The sequence below is a fragment of the Callionymus lyra genome, chromosome 1 (assembly GCF_982586985.1).
Source record: "Callionymus lyra chromosome 1, fCalLyr1.hap1.1, whole genome shotgun sequence".
NCBI classification, from domain to species: Eukaryota; Metazoa; Chordata; class Actinopteri; order Syngnathiformes; family Callionymidae; genus Callionymus; species Callionymus lyra.
The window spans coordinates 39,377,076-39,399,121 of NC_141818.1; the positions used below are offsets into that span (position 1 = coordinate 39,377,076).

A 22,046-nucleotide genomic window follows, 5' to 3' on the forward strand; every position below is an offset into this window, starting at 1 on the left:
GAATATTAGGTAGAACTGGAACTATTTATTTGTAAAATTGGAGGTGGAACTTGTCCTACTTAAGTTCAATTCACCATGAATCGGCACATTTCTGTTGGTAAATGTCCCTGCATAAATCAGTTGGAACACACTGGTTTTAAGTAATGAACAACTGCATAATTTTTTTTAAATGCAGCCTAGCATATGTTAACTCAAATTTTGAGCAATGAATTATGGATTTAACTTGTTTTAAATACAATATTTTGTGCGTAGCAGTCCACATTACATTCTGTTCAATATATTTTAAAATGTAACATACAAATGAATGTAATAATTAATTATTTCTTCATCATGATCTAAACCATTATTCAATAGAAATAATAATTCACTTGTTTTGTTTATTGTACAAGAAAAAAGATTTTCAGTCGAAACAGTGTTGCAAACAAAACAAACATTACCCTTCGTTTAAACTTTTGTGGTTATTTGTATTGTCTTCCAGGTTAGCAAGTGGACCAGGTTGTGTGAAGTTGACATTCCCTCCGCCGTGGAAGAACTCCTCCGGAATCCCACAAGTCTCGCCGCTCAGCTTCCCGTCTCCGTCCTCACACTGGAGCGCCGGCTTGCCGAGCCTGTCAAAGTCCACAACGACGACAAGTTACGAAGACAGAAGCTGAAGGAGCAGAGACGGGATGGAAAAAACCCATCTTCAGCAAATACGCAGCCCGAACCCTCTCAAACAGTCGCAGATGGGCTGGAGCTCAGGACGGCTCTAGCTAAACTGGCCATGGATCCAGTTCCCGCTGCGACCACCAGGGAGAACCCTGAGATTAGGAAAGTGAAGACGAAGGATCTGCCTCCGCTGGAGCACTTGTTTGCAGAAGGGCTCTACTTCACTTTGACTGACGTGGTCCTGCTTCCATGTATCAACGTGTACCTGGTAAGATCCATCAATCCGTTCGTGTCCTGTGTGTAACTGGTTGGATTTATCGAGGCGACTCATCATGATTAAGCCGCCTCCATTTAAGGCCATCTTTAACATTCATCCTTTCGCCCGATCCCTCCATCTGTAGCATCCAATGTGTCCCCGGTCTCCATGTGACCAAACCTTATAACCTCCCCAAAAAACTTAAATTAAAAAGTCTCTCTTTTCATAAAAGATATCTTGAGTGACATGGAAGGATCCAATTTAAAACCACTAGTCAGACTGCTGTGCGGGAAACGGGCATATATGCAGCTAAAAACCCTGCTTCATCACCCCTGAGATTGAAAAGTAAAAAAGTCTCTGTATTTAAGCTGGCACAGGTTTTACTCTCGCCGTCGTTCCGGGGGCTCCTGGTGCAGCGAGATAACACTTTCACTGTGAGCTCCCCTTACGCAGAGCTAATCGACTCTTTTCTAAATACTACATAATGAACGCAAGCGATTCTTTTATTCTCCGTAAATGCTGCTAATTGCGTTTTGTCCCTGTCACAGCAGTATTTACAGTTCTATTTTAAGACGGGAATAGTTCCGCTTAAAAATGTGGCAAGAAAAATGTTTTGTAAATGTCAGGGTTGAATAGCTGCTCTAAACAAAGCTTTCTTTTATTTAATACATGGGGAAAAAAACAACTTAACAATCTACTGTAGTTGGTTGCAAAAGTTGATTTATAAGTCGTCACAGACAACATTGTTTCTTTAATAAGACTGTCGACTAGGAGTGTAAGAATATACCAATACACTTAAAGTTATAGTTCACCCAAAGTTCAAATTTTTCTCATTTTCTACTCCCCCTCATGTCGACTAAGCGTTGGGATTATTTTGGGAGTAATCTGTTCTTTTATTTTAGAGTTATAGACGAAAATGTTTGTTGATTTGAATGTAGTGATGGGAACTCAAACTTAAAATATTGACTTATTTAAGTTTTTTGGAACAATTCCTCATGTCCAGGCTTCATCACAAGATGGACATTACAGACGAGCAGTATGAAGGTATTTGGATGTTTTTAAGTTTGTCTTCTTGGACAAAGATTAAGACGAAGACAACTGTGCTCCAGTCGCTACATTAAAATGAACAAATGTTTTTGTCTTTAACTTTAAAAAAGGAACAGATTACAAATTATACGCAAACATTCACGCAATTTGTTGATTTTTGTGTTTCTATTAAACGTTCTGCCCCTAGATGGCAGCAGTCATTACGTCCTCTGCAGCCAGAGGAAACATTCAATACTGCAAGATCCTAGTGATGACTGAGGACGAGGGGATACATATGTTTTTACATATTTAGGTTTAAAAACAAATGAAAGCAGTTACGAGGTCTATAAATTCTGCAACACAAGAGTCAAGTACTCGACAATACTACAGATATATCCTTGTTATTAGAGTTTCGCAATATATCATATTGTTATACATATATCATATGTATTGTATCACCAGGCTCTTGCCAATACACACCCCTACTCTCATGTGGGTTGATGTATAACTTCATGTGTATGTGTGTGTTGGTCCATCCCCTGACCCTCTTTTCTTCTGTCGAACCCAAACGGTTTGAGTCTTCCAGGATTTGTTAAAAATGTGCTGGTATTGTGTTTTTAAAGGTTTCTTCTTTCACATGTTTGGCTGCCACAGACAAACTTTATTGAAAAAAGCCCCATCAAAGAACATATTATTAACTAGTCTGAGCACTTGTTTTCTCAAGGGCCACCATCAAAGTTTACTCAAAGTGTTGGTTATTAACAGTTCTTTACTGTGTAACCACGAAGAGGGTCTCAACCTCCATTTCACCCTTCAGTCGTCCACGACCATTGGTTGACTCTGAAAATAAACTGTAGTGCCCACAATGAGGCTCTTAGTGCTCATCTGTGCTCCACTGGTTTCCAGTTTCACACTCAGTCTAGCGTGTCTCCTATTAACAGCCATCACTGTCCGTGACTGTCCACGACACATGGAGTCACAACTGATTCTTTCCATTCCACTCACTTGTCACACGGCAGAATGCCTTTTATCTCTTTGTCGACGTCCTCGGCGTCTTCCTGTCACTCACACGCGTTGACAGCGTTTCTCCTACCTTGTCTTTGTTTGTGTCTGTTTGGCTTCCTCCTCGCTGCCTACCAACACTGTTATGGGGGGGGCGGGGGGGGGGTTCTTGAAATTCTAAGAATAACTTGCATTTCTGTCTGTGAATACAGGAGTACAGTGCATGGCCACGAGGGTCGGAACATGCCTGTCATAATATAAACTCAGTGCTGAATGTAAAAGTCAGTATCAGTCATTTCTGCTTAACTTTAATCCAAATTCAATTTACATTAGTAGTTTATAATTTGTGGGGAGTTTATTTTTTGCCCCCATAAAATCTTTGAATTTGTGTTATTAATGTCTAATTCTTAACTTGAAAATCTGTTCAATCTTAGCGACATAGTAAGTCTTTTTTATTTTTTTATTTGCTGTTTAAGATAAGAAAACATGTTCTTTTTCCATGGGTCGGAGAAGCAAGTTCGGCACTTGTATAACAGAACAAATAAAAACGGAAATAAATGTACAGTATTCTTTAAAATGATTAATTCTCTTAATCTAAATATTAGTATTCATTTTATACTCTTTATTAAACCGTCCATCCGTCCATCCAACCAACCGTCAACTGTCCATCCATCCATCCATCCGTCTATCCGTCCATCCAACCTTCTATCCGTTGATCCATCTAACCACCTGTCCATACGTCGCCCATCCTACCAGCTTTCCTTCCACTCGGCGGCCATCCATTTTTCCATCCATCCAACCATATGTCAATCCATTCACCCATTCATTTATCCATCCGTCTTTCCACCTATCCCTCTGTCCATTCCTTCCCAACCCTTTCACGCAAACATTCACGCAATTTGATTTTTGTGTTTCTATTAAACGTTCTGCCCCTAGATGGCAGCAGTCATTCACGTCCTCTGAAGCCAAAGGAAACATTCAATGCTGCCAGATCCTAGTGATGACTGAGGACTAGAGGATACAGGCGACTTCAGTCGCTCTTAAAGCTGATGTTTGTACATATTTAGGTTTCAAATATAGATGAATGCAGTTACGAGGTCTGTCAATTCTGCAACAGAAGAGTAAAGTACTCGAAAATACTACAAATATATCCTTGTTATTAGAGTTTCGACATATATCATATTGTTTTACATATATCATATGTATCGTATCACCAGGCTCTTGCCAATACACACCGCTATAACTGTATAACTTCATGTGTTGGTCCATCCCCTGACCCTCGTTTTTTCTGTCAAACCCAAATGGTTTTGACTGAATCTTCCAGGATTTGTTTAAAATATTCTAGTATTATGTTTTTAAAGGTTTCTTCTTTCACATGTTTGGCTTCGGTCTAGCCACCAACTATTCCCTCCATTTATCTGTACATCCGTCCTTTCAACCGTCCTTCTATCCATCCGTTAGTCCACCCATCAGTCCATTTATCCATCCAACCGTGCATCCATCTACCCATCCACCCCTTCACTCATTCAGTCTATCCTTCATAACAGACCATATGCAACTGTTTTTAACATGTCTAAGTGTTTTCATTTGTTGACTCAAACTCCATCAGGCTCACCTGCGGGGCCAGGAAGTGACTTCCCTACACCAGCTACCGTACCTGCAGCGCTGGCACCAGCGTGTTCAAGAAGTCCCTGGAGTTCTGCGGGCTGCCAAAGAGTGTGGGATTCTATTCTCCATCCCCACGGTGACCTCACCAGAAGAAGCAGACCCACCAGCGGCGGATGCTTCGTCATGCATGCCGGAGCAAGAAGAACAGGAGACGACGAAAGAGCCGCCCTTTGTCGGAGGTCCCAGACCCACGCTGGGGAAGCTTAAAGTAAATATGACTTTTTTCTTTTTTAATCTTTTGTTCTGATGTGTTTTCTAATTAGCCTTTTTTTTCCTTCATCAATATTTTTTGGGTTCGTTGCTGGAAAACTGGCACTTTCAACAATTTCAGATTCATCATAAACATTTTCAATTTGTTTTATGTTTATGTTTGTTTTATTTGTTTCCCCTAAAAATCTTCCATTTAAGATTATGAAATCATTTTACTTGTAATTTCCAACACCGAGTCGGCATATTTTCACCAAAATGTCATCATCATGTCAGGAAAATGAGACGAGACGCAACGAAAAAGATGGTGGTGACGAATAAAACTAAGAAATAAGCGACAAATTTGCTAAAATGACTTTGCACGTTGCACAAATTGTATAGTTTTGTTTAAAAAAACACCACAAAAACACTTTCTTACAACAATAATGTTATTAAAGCATGGGACTACTAAAATTCAAGCAAAACAAATGCAAACAAAAACAATAGTAGGATAAAATTAAGGTTTTTGGTGGATTACGTCGCCATCTGGATCCGAAACCCTTTGAAGAATGTGTAGTTAATTGTTTTGCCTCCTCCAAGTCAAAAGCTGGGTACGTAGAACACATTTATATTAATAACACAACTATCTAATGACTGTTGATGTCATGTTTTCTTTACTCGACACATAAAGAAATATGTCTTTTTTCCAATCGTTTTCAATTAAACCCTCTGGATCTTTCTTAGCAACTCTGACTTGACACATTTCCTGATATTAATTTAAACTTGTGTGCAAACTGAGGCGACCCTGGCCCTCCTCAGGTCGAGGGGCATTTGTTGTTGTCTCGACCTCTTGTTACCGATTATCCTCGCAATTTCACGCTTCAATTTTCCGCGTGTTGCACCGTCAGGAATTCTCTTATTGTTTTGGCTTCAGGCGGGTTTTGGTTTAGTTTTGTTGCTCTCATGAACACGCTGTCGGCCCCTCAAATCAAACATTAGCCGTAAAAATCAATGTGAAAACCTTAAATGTCATTAAAACGCCGTCATACTGAGTTCACAGCGACTGCAGCTAGAGCGGTTTTTAAGCGAGTCTTCTGGGTGGTGAAGTTCAAAGATCAAATGACTCATTCTACCTTTTTAAAAATGCAAAAGAATCAAATATAATTGTGTGAGAACTTGAGACCTTGGCCCTGCACGAAAACGATATTATGGTGATAACGATCTCAATTAGCTAAACTTAGCCAGAACATACTGGAAACTTGAAAACGCCAACTTGAAAGAAATCCACAATACAGTATCAAGAGGATCATTTTCCCTTTTGGAATTTAATAATTTGAGCCTGTTTCTTGAATAGTCGTTGAAGTTGTTTAAAAAAGCTCCTTTTAAGAACTGTAATGTCTAAAATATTTAATCTTACTGTTCTTCAAATTCTCCAAATGAGAACAGTGTAGACACCCGATTTGGTTTCTGTCATACCATTGAATAGGCGCATATCATCATATTATCATCCATTCATATGGGCCAGTAGGGCCCTATTCTACCTACTATATTGTCTCGAGCAGGTTTCGATCCTGCGTCCCTGGGGGCAAAAAAAGAAAAGAAAACCCTAACTCTAACACCAACCCTAACCCTAGGTTCTTTAACCCTTACCCTAGGGTCTTTAACCCTAACCCTAACCCTCACCCTAAACCTAAGCCTAACCCTAACATTTTATTTATTCCGTTTAAAGACAGATAACTTTATCTTTCTTGGACGCAAACCGGAAAGATACGGAAAAACACGAAAGGATACGGAAGTACCGGGTTAGGGTAAGTGTCAGGGTTAGGGTTTAGCTCAGTGGATAGCGCATCGGCCATGGTTGTCGTTTTGCCCCCAGGGACGCGGGATCGCAACCCGCTCGAGACAATATACAGTATAACATTGGGTCAACCAGATGAATAGCTGATAACAGCCTATTCTACATGCTAGTAGGTAGAATAGGGCCCTACTGGCCCATATGAATGGGATGATAATATGAGGATATGCGCCCATTCAATGGTATGACAGAAACCAAATCGGGTGGTGTAGATGACACAAGGTCTGAATTACAGGCCGTTCTTTCTCTTCTTTTTTTTACGGCTGAACACTTCCCACTTGGCTTTGTTTAAAGACATGTTTGCCTGTTTGCTCTAGGAGTTGTGATGGGAAAGCAGGAAGTGCAGAACTCCAGCAGAGCTGGGTGGTCAATATGGGATGTTGTTGGTGGATGAAATGGTGTTTGGCATGAATGTGCACTAATGACTGCTTTTATGAGAGATTATAATCAGACATCAACATTGAAAGGAACACAGAAACACACACTCATACACACCTATTCCCACTCATATACTCATGTACTGTATGCCCACACAGACTCACAAATACCTAGACACACACACCTACACAAAAACACACCCACATGTGTACACTCACATACAGTATACCCGCTCACACACTCACATATACCCAGACACACACACACACACACACACACACACACCTACCTACAACACACCTACAAAATCACATACACACACATCCCCACTCATACACTCACGTACTGTATATACACACTCACAAGCACGCACGCACACACACACACACCCATAATAACTCAAAGACGTACAGATACTCACACATAGTCACACAAATACACATACGTAATGTTTACACTCACATATACCCAGACACTCAAACTCGTCTATACCCACACACACACACTGACATATACCCACACACACACTGACATATACCCACACACACACTGACATATACCCACACACGCATGCTCACATATACCCACACATACACTCACATAAGCCCAGACACACACACACACGCCTATTCACACACACATGTATACTCACATATTTACACACACACATAGACACAGATACACATACTCACATGTAGACACAAATATAGACGCAGTAACACACGCATAGACATGGATACACATACTGACATATAGAGGCAGACATACACACGGAACGACAAAATACTTGTATTGTATATGGTATAGATGCACACAAGCACTCACATATTCACACATAGACACAACATCTTATACTTACATACTTTATAGAAACGCACACACAGACATATTCACACAAAGTAACGCACATACTTTAGCATAGTTACAGCCCCATACTCACACATTGAGAAATTAAATACCCATAGACATGCACACATGCACAAAGACACACACACAAACACGCACATTCACAAGCGCACACCCAGTTGTCGCCATTTGTTCTTTTCCACCGTGGATTTCAGGACGGACTGCTCGGTGCCACATTAATGTCTGCACTGCAGCTGTCCTGGCAAACATGTTTGTGTGTTTAAAATATGCATGACATGACGTGTGTATGGATTTTCCTCATCGCACGGCTCCGCGTCCTCAGGCTAGAGTGCATTTATTGATTTATTGAAAACTGCTGTTTAATGTGGCGATGCAGGTATTAACTGGTGATAACTGAAAGCTTGAGTCTTTATAATATTAATGCTTCTATCTCTTCTCATCTGAGAATTAAATCAATGATAATTGAGAATATGAATAGATAATGTACATGCTGGAGTTTTCTCAAATCATTTATTAATGATTATGAAAAATGTGTTTTTAGGGCTCAAGATATGAGACAAGATATACAAAATAAGATGTTTAGATAAATGTGTGTCTTATGGCTTTTCTAAATGGCTTTGGTAAGTAAGTAAGTGATTTTTATTTGTATAGCGCTTTTCCAGACCAGGGTCACAAAGCGCTTAAACAATCAAAACAATACACAATAAACGTCTTAAGATGTTTCTTGAAGGAGTCAGTGTAATCAGTGTAATTCTTCTTTTTTTTTACACCACATACAAATTGAATTCAATCTAGAGACCAGCTTTTCAAATAAAAAAGGAAAAAATAAAATTGCACGACTGGCAAAAAATAATGTTAATAAAAAGTGCATTTCACCATAATTCTAAAGCACCATGAGCCTTTTTTCCACAACAGGATGGCCCCATATGCAGTATTTTTAAAATAGTTATAAAGCAGTAATAATCAATACAAGAGAGTTCATAGTTACCATCTGGATCCAATAATATTTTGAAGAATTCTTCACAAAATCTTTGGCTTTTATAGAGTTTAATTCTGCATATGTTTGTGATGCACATGTACAAAAAAAAAGGAATTTCAGTGGGCAGGGCCAGACTTTTATACTGATGAGTACAATAGAGGTCCAACATCTATTTAAGACTCACTTAAATCAACACATCAGTTGACCTTTAAGAAGACTGATCCTGTCTTTCTGACTGGGATGTTCAAATGTAGACTAATCACCTTAGAAAAATCCCTTTATTGGTGAACAGCTTCTCATGGTAGGTCTGTTATTATTATTATTATTATATTATTATTGAGTATGATCACATGTCGAGTGTTTCTTAAAAGGAAAGCGTTGCTGTATTTATTTTTGTCTTTACTATATTTCAGGAAAATGGAATCGAGGCAGAGTTTTCTCCTCATCCTTGCCCCTCCTGGACACTACCGTGGGACTGTTTGCCGGAGGCGATCAACCCCACGGAAGGTAGATTCTAACCTCTCTCTCTGACCTCTTTCTCGACTTGCACCGTTTCTTTTTCTTCTTCCGGTAATGTTTTTTTTTAGCAGTTCATGCTCTTCCCAGTACATTTCTGCTCTCGGTTGAACATTTATCGCCAGGAGAACACACACAAACTCGGATAACAAACAGGCACTATGCCTCAGTGGGTGAGGATTGCAGTGTGAGTTGTGTCTAATAAGCCCAATAAGGCTTGTCCAGTGTGGCCCAGGTGGCCCTTAGAAAGATAATCATCTCCGTTCCGTTCAACTTCTGACCATTTATTCCGTCTTTACTGGTGTGTGCTGCTTTATTTGTATTCACTGTTTACTGAAACATTTTACTGAAGAAGAAATATAACGTGTTGATGATACATATGGGCAGAACCAAAAAACTAAATGTAACTAAACTAAAGTAACTAAAATGTTTCTCTGTAAATAAATCATAAATCTGCATCATAATAATCTTCTTTAGAATGTTTCATTAACATAGCCCCCCAATAATTATTCAAATAGGACTTGTTTTTACACTTGTACTTAAGATAATTAGAAGATATTTCTATGAAAACCTGCACCAGACTTTTCAGCCTCTATACCTCCACAGCTTGAAATCTTTATGACTCCGCGTGATAAATAGCTTTCTTGGTACCTCGCCGCACACGAGACACATTACGGTTGTTTTAATTAAACAGGGCCGTAAACAAGATGCAGTCAATTTGTTTCTAACCTCCAGAGCATTAGCTTTCCACCCTGAGAGATACAAAGAAACGGAAACACGTTTTTTCCTCCTTTTTGACTAGAAATTAAGAGAATAATTATCTAGATAAATAGATGGATGGATGGATGGATGGATGGATGGACGGACGGACTTTACTAATCCCTCTGGATATCTCCTTCAGGAAATTGGGTTTCCAGTTCACAGCAGGCGATAGTTTCATAAAAACAAGAACAAAGTTCAAATAAAAAGAACAAAGTTCAGGGGACGATTAAGTGCAAATACATAGACATATATCAAAGGAAATAATGCAAAGATTAACATAGAATAACATCATACTTTCATGTCGCTCCTGCCCTGAAACTCAGAATTATACAATCTAATAAACAAGAAGGATCTGTCTCACCTGCAGTTCATACAAAACTCTGCAGCGAGAATTCCGACCTGCTCTAGTAGAAGAACTCACATTACCCCGATCCTTAAAGTTCTGTACTGGCTGCCAGTTTCTTTCAGGATCAATTTTAAAATTCAGGTTCTTACTTTAAAGACCTATTCATGGTCAGACTCCTCCTTACATAAGTGATCTGATCCAGACTTACACCCCAGCTCAGGCTCAGTCTGTGGATCAGAATCTAGTGATGTTTCCTGAACACGGTTCAGAACCAGAGGAGAGAAACATCTTAAGACCCTTTTATTTGTGCAGGCTTTTTCCTAAACTCCAGTGTTTGTCTCTATGTTGTCTTGACCTTTTAAAGTATATATTTTGTTTATTGTTTTTGATTGTTTGAGTGATTTGTGACCCTGGTCTAGAAAGGCGCTTTACAAATAGCACAAGGATATTTAATAATGTTCAATGTAATTTTAAATCAAAAGTTAAAAACTATTCTTATATTTACACTCTTTTCATTTTCAGCTCCAATGGGGCTAAATGTAACTTTTTTTGGCATTATTTTTAAATATATCTTACATTTCTAAAAAAAGAAAGGTAAAGGTGTTTTGGTTTTTTTTAAACATTTTTTTCCAGTTGTATGCTTAACAGGCATTCAACACACCTACACACTTTCCAAATCCTATTTTACTACAATTCAACTTTTAAAGTTCTCAAGAAATTTCAATCCAATGTTTATATAGTGTTAATATTTGGAACATCTTATTCTATAAGGTAGGTTTTCTGAAGTTTCCTGTAAAGTTTTAAAGTATTTATTATACAAGACAACTTAAAAAGCAGTATACAATTATTTAAAAAATAAAGACACACTGCAAAAGGATACATTAATTTCTCTTTTTAAATAAACCTGTAGGCAAAGATGAAGTATGAGTATTTATGTGGCACATTTCTCAGGTCAAGAATATTTATGTTTTCTTTACAAACCAATATTTCCAGCTTCCAGAAGCTAATTTAAGAGAAGAGATGTTACTTCCATAATAGGAAACCACAGGAGTTTTGGAACAGTTGTTTGCAGACGGAGCTTGTCTCTCAACATTTGCCAGAACAAAGGCACCACTGTGAGTTTGAGCTGTTTCGCTGAACACAGTTTGAGGCGTCTACAGATATGTAAACACCTAAGTGAAGTCCATAATGGAAGAAGGCGAAGTCTTGTCTCCTACGCTTGACTTAATGAAGGGAGACGGGCCCATGGCGAACGCAGCGGGCCCGGGATGATGGAGCGTGTGACAGCGGGAGATTAGGATAAGGCTGCGAGACAATGGTTATCTGGGAGAAAACAGACAAATGAATAGGGGTGAACAAGACGACCAGGAAAAAAAGGAGCGAGTGCCGATGACAAAACCACATAGTTGGCATAGTTGAGACATGCTGCTATTAGCTCCTCCAGGCTTGTTTTGGTACAAGAAGATTAGAGGCGTCCACATGTCTTTGTCTTAGGTTACAGGACATGACAGAAGTTCAGATGAAGCGTCTGCTCGCCTCAGGTGAAGAGGTATGAGGAATATTTCTAATCATTTTCATCAGCCTACGAAGGATAACCAATTTTTTTTCGGAACTTTTTTGAGAGATCTCCATTCGTCTTTTACATTAAAATCATTATATAATTGCAAATCATGTTGAACACGTAAAGATGATGATTCAAGTGTGAGGATCTTGGCAGAAATATCGCATCATTGCACGACTCGGTAAATACATTAGTATTAAGAGACACTGAGTGTTTCATGTATTAAAAAAACGTGTTTAAAAACCAAACTCTCCAGGGTGTGCAGTGAGTCTCTCACACACAGACACAGTTCAAACTAGTTTATTTGACAATTTAAATCACTTTTGTTGTTCTAATACGTGATTAATTCACATTTATTTTAATAACCCTTTCGAACATCTTGTTGCAACAACACCAGGAGAATAATGATAACTGTGAATCGTTTTTGACACAATAACTTTCACATTAAATTTTCACGCCCTCTGTTTATTTTTACAAAAGTGTTAATTTGATTTACTTCTGGAATTGATGCGTTCACTTAATGGTCCTGAGACCTGCAGGGATGTTGCACTTTGTTTTTTATAGTATATTGTTACACCAGGCCGTCTTCATCATTTTTTGCAGCTTATATGATATACAAAGTCTACAATTAGACTATTTATAATGTTTTGTATTTTTTTAATATACTCAATTACAAAGTTTATATTTATTTAAAAAAAAATGTATAACCACAAAACCATTTTATAGTGTTTTCTGCTTTTCATTTAAAGCACGGCCAGTGTTATTTTACAGTAGTGCAAGCAGTGGCGGGTGTTGAAAAATATTCTAGGTGGCGCTCTTTTCCAGTACTTTTCCTGCCTCTCCTATATGTTACATATAGAAATCAACACTTTAATATTATCACTTTAAGCTAATAATGGATAATGTTTATTATGCTCCTTGTTTGGATACAAATGAAAACATTTTAGTTTTACTCTCACATGCATCATACAGAATAAACTAAATTATTAAAAAACTAAAGGAAAACGATTAACAACCTGACTTCTGCATCAGAACCTCCTAGATACTTTCTACCAAATGATCACGAAAACACACAAATATACTGCAAAGAAAGAAAAAAATGTTGAGGGCGGGAATCGAACCGGCGAAACTTCACGTACTCTTGCTCCAAATATGTGTAGCGTGCAACAATTTGAGCTAAACGACCCATAGATAGACGGATATGACGAATGACGACACAAACCAAGATTATAATCGTATATATTATATTCAAATATACTCTCTCAGCCCTTCAGCACATCTACTGCGTCTTCAAGCACCGGAGATACTGCGTTGGCAATGAAGGTTTTCATGTTTACCCAACCAATAGAAGCGTTGGTGTCAGTCCAACAATGACCCTCTCTGAGGGTTTCTGTTGATAATGAATGTTCTAATACGAATTGAAAAGATGTTTAATGCATTTTAGATGCTCTCACCTTCTGTGTGAACATGAACCCTAACAAATCTGCAAATAAAAAGGTTTTCTGAAAGGACGTGCATTCAGAGAAGTGTTGGATCCTCTCATGGTTAATATGGGAATCCACCGTTCTTCTTCTCTCTCTCAATTAATTGAGCTCATCAGAGGGTGTGAATGGTAGAATTGAAAATGAAAAGCGAACACGCGGGGGTCTTGTGCAATCGGCTTTGTAACTCCTAATTGGAGATATAATTGGCACTTTATTTTTTTTTTTGTAATACAAGCTTAAGCACCAAACCCACTGGATGGTTATCATAGACATTATTTGCAGAGACATTGCATCTCTAATGACTCCCGGCCATGAATATTCATTGTTTTGTCAGTTTATTTCAACTCTGAGGGAAGCAGTGTAGCATACGATCGAATTTAATGAAAGTTTCTGCTGCAATTTTCAAGAACAAATAAGATACGACTGTATATGTGTGGCCTGTGTGTGCTAAAAGTTAAGTTTTGTTTAATTATTTTGTATTACTGATCAATTGTTCATTACTAAATCTAGCTTATTGCTAAGTTATTAATAATATAATATAATTGCTGGGATCTGTTTTTTCTTAATCAACTATAGTCTTACTTCAACTATATAGTGTCTTGAGATAACTTTGTTATGATAAGACACTTTAAATAAAATTGAATTGAATTGAATTCATTTTTAGAGTAAATATTGTAGCTTGTTTTCATCCATCGTTCTTTCATTTATTTTAACTTGAAATAAAAAATATATAGTGTGTAAAAATGTAAACTGTGAGCCTGCTATTAGACAGAACCGTTTACCTAGTCTGTATAAAAGTCGAAGTAAAGGATTTTGAAACTAATCTACGGTGGCGGCCATCTTGGAATTGCAGTCTTCTTGTTTAGCCAGTTTCAAGTGTCTGGGTTATGATTGGGTGAGGAAACCCTTCATAATAAACCCAAACGACACCCAGTATTATCCAAATTTAACAACTGATAAAAGGGAACATAATCAAGGGAAATGAAAAGTGCAGTGTGCTGATAGTAATGATTGTGTTTAGGACCCAAGATGTTTTTCCGTCATGCTGTATGTATGTTTTTTTGAATACTGTGAAAGTCTACCTTTGAAATGCAACTTCCTTGTTGGCTTCACTTTTTTTAATGACTGGTTAATAATTCATCGTAATCGCTTATTCAAAAGGTAAAGCGAAGTAACCATCGAATATTTTAGACTATCATCAGCATACAATGGAGTTTAATCACCATTCAAATTACTCCAGTTGAAATAGTTATTTCCTGTTTTATTCCAGGACACAACATGTGTAAAGTTGACACTCTGTTGGTGTTCCTGCAGAAAGCAGCCTCTGTAGTCCACATGTGTAAATAACGCTTCCTTGTTTATGGAGCCCCCATAGTCTTGTCTCCCACTGCTAGGGGTGACTTGTCATTTGTGTGTAAAGTAGTACATGTTATGTCTGTTTCAGCATCTGCAAAGCATTTCACAACAAACAAAACTATCAAGTTTCACATTCTTTCACATTCTTCATCTTTGCAGCAGCAGGTAGAGATTGTCTTTATTTCTTTATTTCGTAGGGTATAATGTGACTTCCTCATAGTTTCAATATAGCTCACTATTTCCTCACATTCCACCACTGGAAATCCTTTTTTTCATGCCCAAAACAACTGAAAACACAACTTGCAATGGGGTCATCCTGTTTTCAGATCTTACCTAAAACATTTGGCCTCAATCTTGCCACGAACCATTCAGGGCAAGGAAGTATAAATGCTCACAATGGAGCTTTTAATCTCGCCACCGACCCTGTAATTGCTTTTCAGTGGGTTTCTTTGGAAACTGCTAAACTATCGATCTATCGAAATTTGCGTGTGATGAATGTCAAAACCTGAGCTTATGGTATTAAGCAGACACCGAATTACACCTACATTAAAGTGCTGAATTTTGTCATGACTTTGGGTACTAGTTTCTATAAACCTTGCATGCAGAGCCCAAACACCATCAAAATCATTTCCACAATTGGGAATAATTATTACCATCCTATCCCTGACACCAATTGTGATTAATTGTTATGTACAGATAACGTCTCTCTGGTAAAGTCAGAACTCTAATTAAAATCGTATTAGCTTCATCAAGGAGAATATTAGAGAAGTATACTTTTTTATCAATGACAAGGATAAATAAAACGGCAAAGCTATGAAAAAGCTAAAGTTGGTAAACAACCTAAAACTATTAACAAAGCTAAAGCTAATGTCATGGCTTAATCTATTGCCAAAGCTTAAGCTAATGGCATGACTAACGCTATTGACGAAGCTAAATCTGTTGACATAGCTAAAGCTATTGACAAAGCAAAGGCTTATACAATTACTATAGCTATTGATAAAGCTAAAGCTAGTTGCATGACTAAAGCTATTGAAAAAAGCTAAATCTAATGTTGCATAGCTAAAACTATTGACAAAACTTAAGCTAATACAACTGCTATAGCTATTGCCAAAGCTAAAGCTAATTGCATGAATATAGCTGTTGGTGAAGCTAAATCTAATAAAAATAATTTCAAAATCAATAAAACTATTGACATAACTAAAGCTATTGACAAAGCTAAAGCTAATTACATGGCTAAATATATCACAACGCTAATACAATTGCTAAAGCTATTGACAAGCTAAAGCTAATACAATTGTAATAGCTATTGCCAAAGCTAAAGCTTATTGCATGGCTTAAGCTATTGCCAAAGCTAAAGCTAATAACATAGCTAAAGCTATCACAAAGCTAAAGTGAATACAATTGCTAAAGCTAATACAATTGCTAAAGCTATTGACAAAGTTAAAGCTAATAACATGGCTAAAGCTATCACAAAGCTAAAGCAAATACATTTGCTAAAGCTCATACAATTCCTAAAGCTATTGACAAAGTTAAAGCTAATAACATTGCTAAAGCTCTCACAAAGCTAAAGCTAATACAATTGCTAAAGCTATAGCTAATTACATGACTAAAACTATTAACAAAGCTAAAGCTAATACAATTGCTATAGCCATTGACAAAGCTTAAGCCAACACAATTGCTAAAGCTAAAGCTAATTACATAACTAAAGCTATTGACAGAGCTAACGCTAATAACATGGCTAAGACCAGTAACTCCTCATGATGCAGGAATGTTGTGTTTTGTGGGTCCAGGATAAAATATTGATGTTGCTGCGTGTTTGCACTGAAGCAAGGTATCTCTTTTGATATCTCTCAATATTATGAGCCTTGCTTTGACTAGCCAAGCATAAACTGTGCTGCAGGAGAAACCAGTAGGAGATTGGACACCATCTGGCTGAGGTCCAGCAGACATCATTTTTACTTCACAGGGATGTTTGTGGGAAATTTCACACTGTCATGAAGATTTAATTAAAAAAATGCTTTCACATTTTCCAGTAATGTGCCTCTTACTGATGGACTGTTTTCGGTGCTGACGGAGTACAAAATTTGCTCTTTATATCAAAAGAAAGGTCTTTGGAAAATATCAAATATTGTCCTTTCATCACAGATCACGATCATCTAGAGAATCCATCTAATTATAATGAGCTTTAGCCTTTTTCTTTTTTTTTCCCCTTTCGCTCATTCATTGTAATTAAATCCAATGAGAGGAGAAAAAAGAAAAAAGTCAGGGACTTTGGTAATGTTAAAATCAAATTAGTCACACACGTTGCTGCCCTTCTGAGGGGCTTCATTGTGCAGCTGTCTGGCCTCCAGCAGGCTTCAGAGCGCAGTGTTACAGAGTCTGGAGTCTGTCGCAGCAGGTGATGCATTAGTTAACAAAAAAATCAACATTGATGATACAACTGAGAGCTGAAAAACATGTCTTGAAATTGAAATGATGAGTCTGTATCCGTGAAAGCAAAGTTCAATAGAGAGGTTTTTAGGGTTGGGTTTTATAGGTTTCAAGAATGAGGGGGGGGGGGGGTGGATAAAAATAGCCATAAGAAGAGCTTTGTCCATTAGCACTTTTCGTTGACCAGAAAAACACCATGTTTTACTGATGGTCCTTGTAGACCAGAGAGGAAGGGAAACTGGAGCTGATCCCACCTATATTGTGAGACTTAATGGACAGTCTGGGTTTGTTTACAAAAAATGAAGAAGCTTTCTGTACGCTCGTCATGTTTTTGGCCTGTTTTGGAAAGATAAAAGCTCCTCTCTGAATGCCGGCTATTTATATTATCAGCATTGAAAGACCGCCAAGTCTCTTAATTTTTCAGAAAACAAAAACCCTTTCAGTTATTTCGGCCCATACCTGCCCTACTATATATATTTCTGCCCTGTTTCTGAACCAAGGACTCACCGTCTCTTTACAGTAAATATTTTTCTACATTTTAGCTCACATATTTTTTTTCATTTCCATTTTCTACACCTTTATAAATGTACGAGTGTGCAAGTCCAAGGGTGCTTGAGGAATGGCCTGAATAGGATGACATTGTTCTCTTAACATTTTCCCGTAAATGTGAGCTGCCTCAGATGAAAAGAGTTCAATAAATAAAATTCATAGCTTGACGTGTCAAGGTAGCAAAGAAAAATAAACAAGCAGCTGTCAGGATTGAGAAAGTCCTCTAAAAAGTTCCAGAAATACCATTACTATATAAAATTACTATGGAATGTAATAAAAAAAAAATGTTGATGTAAAACTAGCAATTTTTCACGCAACTTTTTCTGTTGAGGATATATAAAATAAGGCCCATTTTCCGGTTATAATTTCTGGCACATTGGATCCCAAACATTCAACAGTTTCAATCAAAACATTTTCTTGTTTCTTAAATAAATAGCAACCAACATTCAGAATAGATTTCAACCGTTGTTCCCTTGTATAGAAACCATTTTGGGTTTCAAGTGTAGCGTAGCCTCCTGCCTACAGCCACTTCTCTTCATGTTTTGACAGACATTCCGAGCTGTTGAAAGATTTCCAATGAGACTCTCTCCTCCTGTGTGTTTTTCCTCACCTTTTTTTCTTTTCACTGCTCAACCGTTGCTGTTGAGTCTTTTTTCTGCCTGATGGAACGCTCAATAAAGAAGCATTTAGCATTCACACAAAGGTATACAAAGAAAATCCATTCAGATACATTGAATATATTGAAAATAAATAATGGGTAAAAAAGAATGTCATCAGTGAGCAGAGAAGCAGATGGAGTGCACAAATGCTCTTCCCATGATGCAACACTAATAGACTCAGGGACTAATTCTTCCCTCGTGCTATTAGATTGTTTAATTTTTGAGTTTGGGGGCAGGAGTGAAAAGCTGAGTCTATTCTTAGGTAATCCTTTGTCTTTGTTAGTATTCTGTTCTGTTCATAGTCGGGTAAATATGTAAGAAGGATAGAAGTATTTTATTAGTTTAAGTACCACATGTATGACTTTGATGTAAATGCATTTCAGTGCACTTAGTGGAAAATGGTTATAAAGTTCAAAGAAACTTTTTGTAAATGTATTATGACGTCAAAAGAAATGTGGTATTGATAAACACAAGGAGCAAAAACCGTTGTTGTTGTGGGCCATTAAAAATGTATAGTACCACACTATAAGAGTATGAGTTTGATCGGGAAATGTTTTCTTTGTTGTTTGTGTTTATCCTTCACATAACCGTAGAGGTGTGTATTGGCAGGGATCACAAGATACGATAAGTATTTTGATACAGGGACAACGGTAATATAGCTTGTGATTAATTGCGATACTGTAGTAACAAGGATATATTTGTAGTATCATCTAGTACTTGACGTAACTGCTTCCATTTGTTTTGAAACCAAAATGTGTCCAAACACCAGCTTTAAAATCTGTTGGAGGCGACTGTATCCTCTCATACTAAGTCATCGCTGGGATTGAATTGTTCCTTTAGCTGCGGAGGACGTTATGACTGCTGAAGTTTAATTGCAATACAGAAATGCAGTGTATATTTGCATGTTGATTGTAAATTTAAAAAAATATAATTACTTCATTTCAAAAACCCTTTATTAAACTGTGCACAATAAAAGGACTATGGTAAAAGGTAAATAAATAAATAACTAAAACATACAGTGCTGTCATATATCGATCATGTGTCGTGAACATCTCTCTAGGTCACCAACGTGAATATTGAAGTATTTTGGGCAAACCATTGGACGAGTCATTAGGATGGAGTTGACCTCCCATTAATGATGCCAAAGTTATTTATACACTATTAATGGGGATCATTTGTTTTTATAGCGGTTTTAAGTTCCGAACCTTCTTTCTGTCAAACTGAAGACTCTCCCTGGTACTTGTGCAGGTCAGGAAGTCTGCTGTGACGCGTGTCAGGATTTGTTTAGGTCAGCGGCGATAAATAAAATCTAAAGCATGAGTCGGCAACTCTCGCAGGAGTCACTTGCCCTTCTGAACAGTTTCAAGACTACTTTCCTTTTGTCTCTGGGGTGGCCGTGAAGTTGAATCTGGCACTTCCATGTCCGCAGGGTTGTGTGAGTGGAAAATAAACTGTTCAGTCTTTTGAGTTAAATATGATGCAAATGCTGATCATTCATCAAAAACACTGACCACAGTATAACTAGTCATGGTAGATGCTTGTACAATATTGTGTTTGTAAATACTTTACACACAAGAACTACAGTATGTAAGTGAATGTGTGCCATCTGACTTTGAATATGAATTTCTTACAATTCATTTTTAAGGAATTTAAATCAAACCTTGAATTTGAAAAAAAGATCAAATCTCTTCTTTTTTTTTAATGTATAAACAAATTAAATGAAAATAAATTGAATTTTGAAAAAATTCAGTGTAGAAAATTCAGTGTTAGAAATTCAGTGTTAATCATTCAGTGTTTGAAATTCAGTGTTAGAAGTTCAGTGTTTGAAATTTAGTGTTAGAAATTTGTGTAAAAAATTCAGTGTTAGAAATTCAATGTAAGAAATTAGTGTAAAAAAAATTCAGTGTTAGAAATTAAATGTAAGAAATTCAGTGTTAGAAATTCAATGTAAGAAATTAGTGTAAAAAAAAGTCAGTGTTAGAAATTCAATGTAAGAAATTCAGTTTTAGAAATTAAATGCAAGAAATGAGAGTAAAAAAAAGTCAGTTTTAGAAATTCAATGTAAGAAATTCAGTTTTAGAAATTAAATGCAAGAAATGAGAGTAAAAAAAGTCAGTTTTAGAAATTCAATGTAAGAAATTCCGTGTAAAAAAAAATCAGTGTTAGAAATTCAGTGTAAAAAAATCAGTGTTAGAAATTCAGTGTAAAAAAATCAGTGTTAGAAATTCGGCACTTGAATTTCTAACACTGATTTTTAGAATTTCTGTGTAAAAAGTTTTAGAAATTCATATTCAAAGTCCAATGGCACTTACATTTACTTCAATAAGGATAAGTAAGTAAGTAATTTGTATTTATATAGCGCTTTTCCAGACCAGGATCATTAATAAATGATGACACACAAACTGCTTTTACTTAAAGTCTGTTATTACAGTGTTTTTTTTAATTCCACTTCAAAGACTGTATTTATCATGAAACAATACTTCTGTTTTAATAGTGCTAAAATATGCTTTGTTTTGCATGTTTTTGTGTTTGTAGTTTATCTTTTTAGCGTTTAGACTTGCTCCACTAACTAGTAAAAACGGGACACTAGAGCCAAGGCTTGTTCGGCTGCCACTTAACTTAAGGCGCTTAAGTGTTTACGATGTGTGCTGACGTCCTGTAAACGGATCTTCACCGAGTATAACTTTGATATTTGGACTCGAGTGTGAACTAGACCGTAACCACATGCATCCCTCCAAACACATCAGACGTGGGTGAACATATGGCAGCACGACTGCTAACAAACTCCCAGTTGAGAGGATGAAAAACCTCTCGCATCTTCGCTCCGACTTGAACGAATTAAAGACTCGGATATGGCAACCGTTCTGACTTTGGTGGGCTTGACGGATTCTTCGTCAAACTGGCTTGAAGATGAGACATGTTTGTAACGTGCAATTATAACAGCGTCTGCTTCTTTTGCAGGGAAAATGTCGGATGTTCGCGCACTCAGGAAGAGACAACAGTTGAACAACTTGGTCGCCATGGTGAAGGAAGTGGCCGAGCCCGGACACACTGTGGTGGATTTCTGCAGCGGAACGGTGTGAAGAGAGTCATAAATATATATATATATATGTTCAACTACAACTTGTAAAAGATTTTAATGTCCACCAACAAGGTTTAGGGTTTGTTCTATACAATTTTAAAATGGTTCCAAAAAATCCCCAAATTGTGTCTACGAAAGTTTTGACTTTCAAATTCCATTTGCTGCTTCTAATATTCTGTCAGTATTATTTTAGGGCTAAATTGTCAATGAAGTTCATTCTGTTTACTACGTTATATTTGATCTATAATGTTTTAGTCAGAATCAGATACTTTTAAGTTTAAATCTCAAACTTCAAACAAGTTCCTGTATTTTTTTCAAAGTAAATATGTGTAATATTTGTAATATGCGTGTTTTAAATTAGAAAAACATGCAAAATCAACTTAATAATTATGAAAAAATGAAAGCTTTCATTTTAGTTTTGACAGCTTCTGAACAT

At 37.1% G+C, this 22,046-nt stretch overlaps 1 protein-coding gene across 1 annotated transcript in view; it reads left to right on the top strand.

Moving 5' to 3' along the window:
* gstcd (glutathione S-transferase, C-terminal domain containing) overlaps positions 1-22,046 on the top strand; it is a 29,898-nt gene that overhangs the window by 1,510 nt on the left and 6,342 nt on the right. Inside the window, exons 3-6 of the mRNA XM_087806935.1 lie at positions 479-916; positions 4,542-4,808; positions 9,279-9,372; positions 21,490-21,605. Coding sequence (XP_087663061.1) covers positions 479-916; positions 4,542-4,808; positions 9,279-9,372; positions 21,490-21,605 — 915 coding nt within the window. The remainder of the gene's footprint in view (positions 1-478; positions 917-4,541; positions 4,809-9,278; positions 9,373-21,489; positions 21,606-22,046) is intronic.